Genomic DNA, 2,941 nt, shown 5'->3' on the forward strand with positions numbered 1-2,941 from the left:
CCAGTAACTTCATACCGCATTTGAGATCCAATAACAACTGGAATGTGAGTGTTAGCATGAAATCCAGATATATCATCAGCCTACAAATGAGAATATAAGTAGCTAATAGAGTTAAACGTTAAGGGAATGTTTGGCATGCAATTGTGAAGAGGAAGTTTAGGATCTTCTTGCCATAAAACTCAATGTGAAAAGAAATACAGAGTCTACCTTCACAGCTAGCAATCCTAGAAAGCACGGTTTATCAAAAAGATGAGCCAACAACAAGTGCTTCTGATCCCCCTGCAAAGAAGGATAAGACCAAACATCAGCTCAAATTACATAAATTCGATCACAACATAAGTTGAATTACAGCAACTGAATATTCATATTTTGAAACACACATAGAAAAAAGAGAAAATTATGCAACAAAAATCTCAAATGAATGAAAAATTTCAATAGAACTGATTCGAAAATTTGAGGCATTTCTATATATCATTATGGCGCACCGTTATGTTGTACAATTTGTAAAGGACGTCGTTCATGCCTCCAGTTTCTTCGTTTAGTGATAACCAGTGTCTTTCAAGTGTGTATTTTGATATCACATTCCGGACACGGTTGTAGAAGTAATCAACCATCCATGTCATCATTTTTAAAGCTTGAGCATTACCAGCTAAAGTATACTGATCCAACAGACCTGCCAATATCTGTCAAAGCTTGAAAGAGTAAGCATAAACATTCCGTGCATATCAGTAATCTGTATTGGACAGGAATAAACAGTATAATTAGCAAGATTTTAGCTTATTTTCTTTATTTATACTATCTTATAGCTATACTTTGTGATCTTCCATAACAAAAACATGCCCTCAACAATCAACATAACAATCATGGATTAGGACTAAGAAGAGAATAATAAAACATTGCGTACCTTGTGAATTGTATAATACGGTGCCCAAACAGGTTTTATAGCTTCAAACCGGTCGAATTGCTCGGAAGGGAAAGCAGAAAGATACCCTGTTCCCATTTTCTCTTGACAAGAAGAAAGAGCAGAAACTACAGCAGTCATCTTCTGTTTGAGGCTGTCATTATGAGTGCTAGTCCACATATGTGCTGAAGCACTCATGTAATGCCCTTCAATATATAAAGCCAATTCAGTAACATGATGCACATAAAATCAACACAAAGAAATTTCATTTGCCAAATTAAATTGTATATAATTTACAAATTATACACTCAGCATAGAATCAATAATAAATATTACAATTAGAGAACAAGCAAACTATAAACAAATCATAGTGGTTCAGTCTCGATGTGAGAGTTATTTCCCCACGCAGAAACTGGTTTCACTAAGATAAAGAAGAAGAAATACAAGTTCTCCTTGCACCAAAAAATGGCCGTCCAAGAAATCCTTTATATAATAAGGAACTAATGCAAGTACCATTAGGCTCCGCACAGTTTAACCCTTTTAGAAGTTCAGTTCAATAGGTAGAACACAATAAGTCCAATCTGAATAAGGAAAAAGTTAAGTAAATCAGGAAAGAATCCATAAGTCAGGCTAAAGGATATAAATCCAGGGAATAACAGGAGCATATCAATTCTAATTCAGAGTAATGAGGCAGTTATATTTCTTCAAAACTTCGTTGACTACTCAAAATTCAACACATGAATGCAATAATTTAATCGGGCCACTTCATAAAATAAGAAGTTCTAGTCTCTTTGTGCACAACATTTATCGAAATAAAAGGCAAGGAACCGTAGTATAAATAGGCAGAGGATTTCATACAAACCAACCTACAAAATGGCCGCGAAGCTCCGTTTTTGGATCCTCCCATCCACCATAAGGCTTGCCACGAGTCTCCAAACCGGCCGTCTTCCTAAAGCTCCAAACGAGACTATCAACGTCCAACATCAGCAAATATTCTAAATTAGTTTGCTGAGCCCGTCCGTACATTGAATTGGGATCCAACCTCACATCATTCAATGAAACTTCTTTAAGCAAACCTACAACTCCACCAGTATTCTTAATTTTCCTATACATCATTGCCCAATTGTATTCCTCCTCCTCCTCCAATCGCTTCCCCGGAAGCAAATTCGACCAGGCAGAATCGTCTGTTGGAGTTAAATGGTAATGCGAAAACATCTCCCTTTTCCATGTTTCATTACCAGATGACAACAATTCATATCTTACAGTGTGTGAAGACAAACTAGTTGGAATATTAGTACACTCCTTACCTAAAGAACATCCATTTAACTGTAATAAAACTATCAACACCTTTAGAAACACTAAAGACCTCATTTTCTGAATCAAATATCAAGAAAGAAGGCTCTTTTTGCTTCAAGTTTTACCCTGAAACGAATCTTTCATGTAGTAAAGAATTGAAAATTTGAAATAAACCCCACTTACTGATATAAATCCCAATCAAACAAGAATAGGACAAGTGAAAAAGATCGAAAGGTCCTGTAAAAGCAAAGAATGGTTACTTGTACAACTCCAAGAGAAAAAATGAAATCTTTGTGGGCGCCATTTGGTGAGTGAAGAAAAATGAGATAAACCCTTCATAGAATTCAGTAAATGGCAGTAAAAAGATGCTTAGTGTGTAAGGTAATCCTTCATATTTTGACTCACTTTTCACGTCTATCGCTATATATAGAAAATGTAGCCATCAATGCACTGGACCTGAAATGGAGTTAAAGGTAAGAATGAAATGAATGATTGATATTTATACAAATACCGATATGAGAGAGATACTTTAGATGCTCCATGGACCACAGTAAAAAATACAAACAGACACAAAAAAACATATATATACATACAAATTTGTATGTATGGACAGAGAAAATGATATGGCAAAAGAATAATCACGTATGTGGTCATTACATTTGAAGGGTTGTTCAGAATTTGACTAATACACCGCCAAGGTTTATGGGAATATGATAAAGTGGGGGGGGGGGGGGGGGGGTTTTT

The 2,941-nt window shown here is 35.7% G+C and overlaps 1 protein-coding gene across 1 annotated transcript in view; it reads right to left on the minus strand.

Annotated features, from left to right (window-relative positions):
• Window positions 1–2,663, minus strand: part of LOC111369111 — a 6,872-nt gene extending 4,209 nt beyond the window's left edge. Inside the window, exons 1-5 of the mRNA XM_022990594.1 lie at window positions 1,768–2,663; window positions 905–1,107; window positions 486–683; window positions 208–279; window positions 5–80 (exon numbers count right to left, since the gene is read on the minus strand). Coding sequence (XP_022846362.1) covers window positions 5–80; window positions 208–279; window positions 486–683; window positions 905–1,107; window positions 1,768–2,272 — 1,054 coding nt within the window. The 5' untranslated portion in view covers window positions 2,273–2,663. The remainder of the gene's footprint in view (window positions 1–4; window positions 81–207; window positions 280–485; window positions 684–904; window positions 1,108–1,767) is intronic.
• Between the last annotated feature and the right edge of the window lie 278 nt (window positions 2,664–2,941).

This window comes from Olea europaea, chromosome 20 (genome assembly GCF_002742605.1).
Source record: "Olea europaea var. sylvestris chromosome 20, O_europaea_v1, whole genome shotgun sequence".
NCBI lineage: Eukaryota > Viridiplantae > Streptophyta > Magnoliopsida > Lamiales > Oleaceae > Olea > Olea europaea.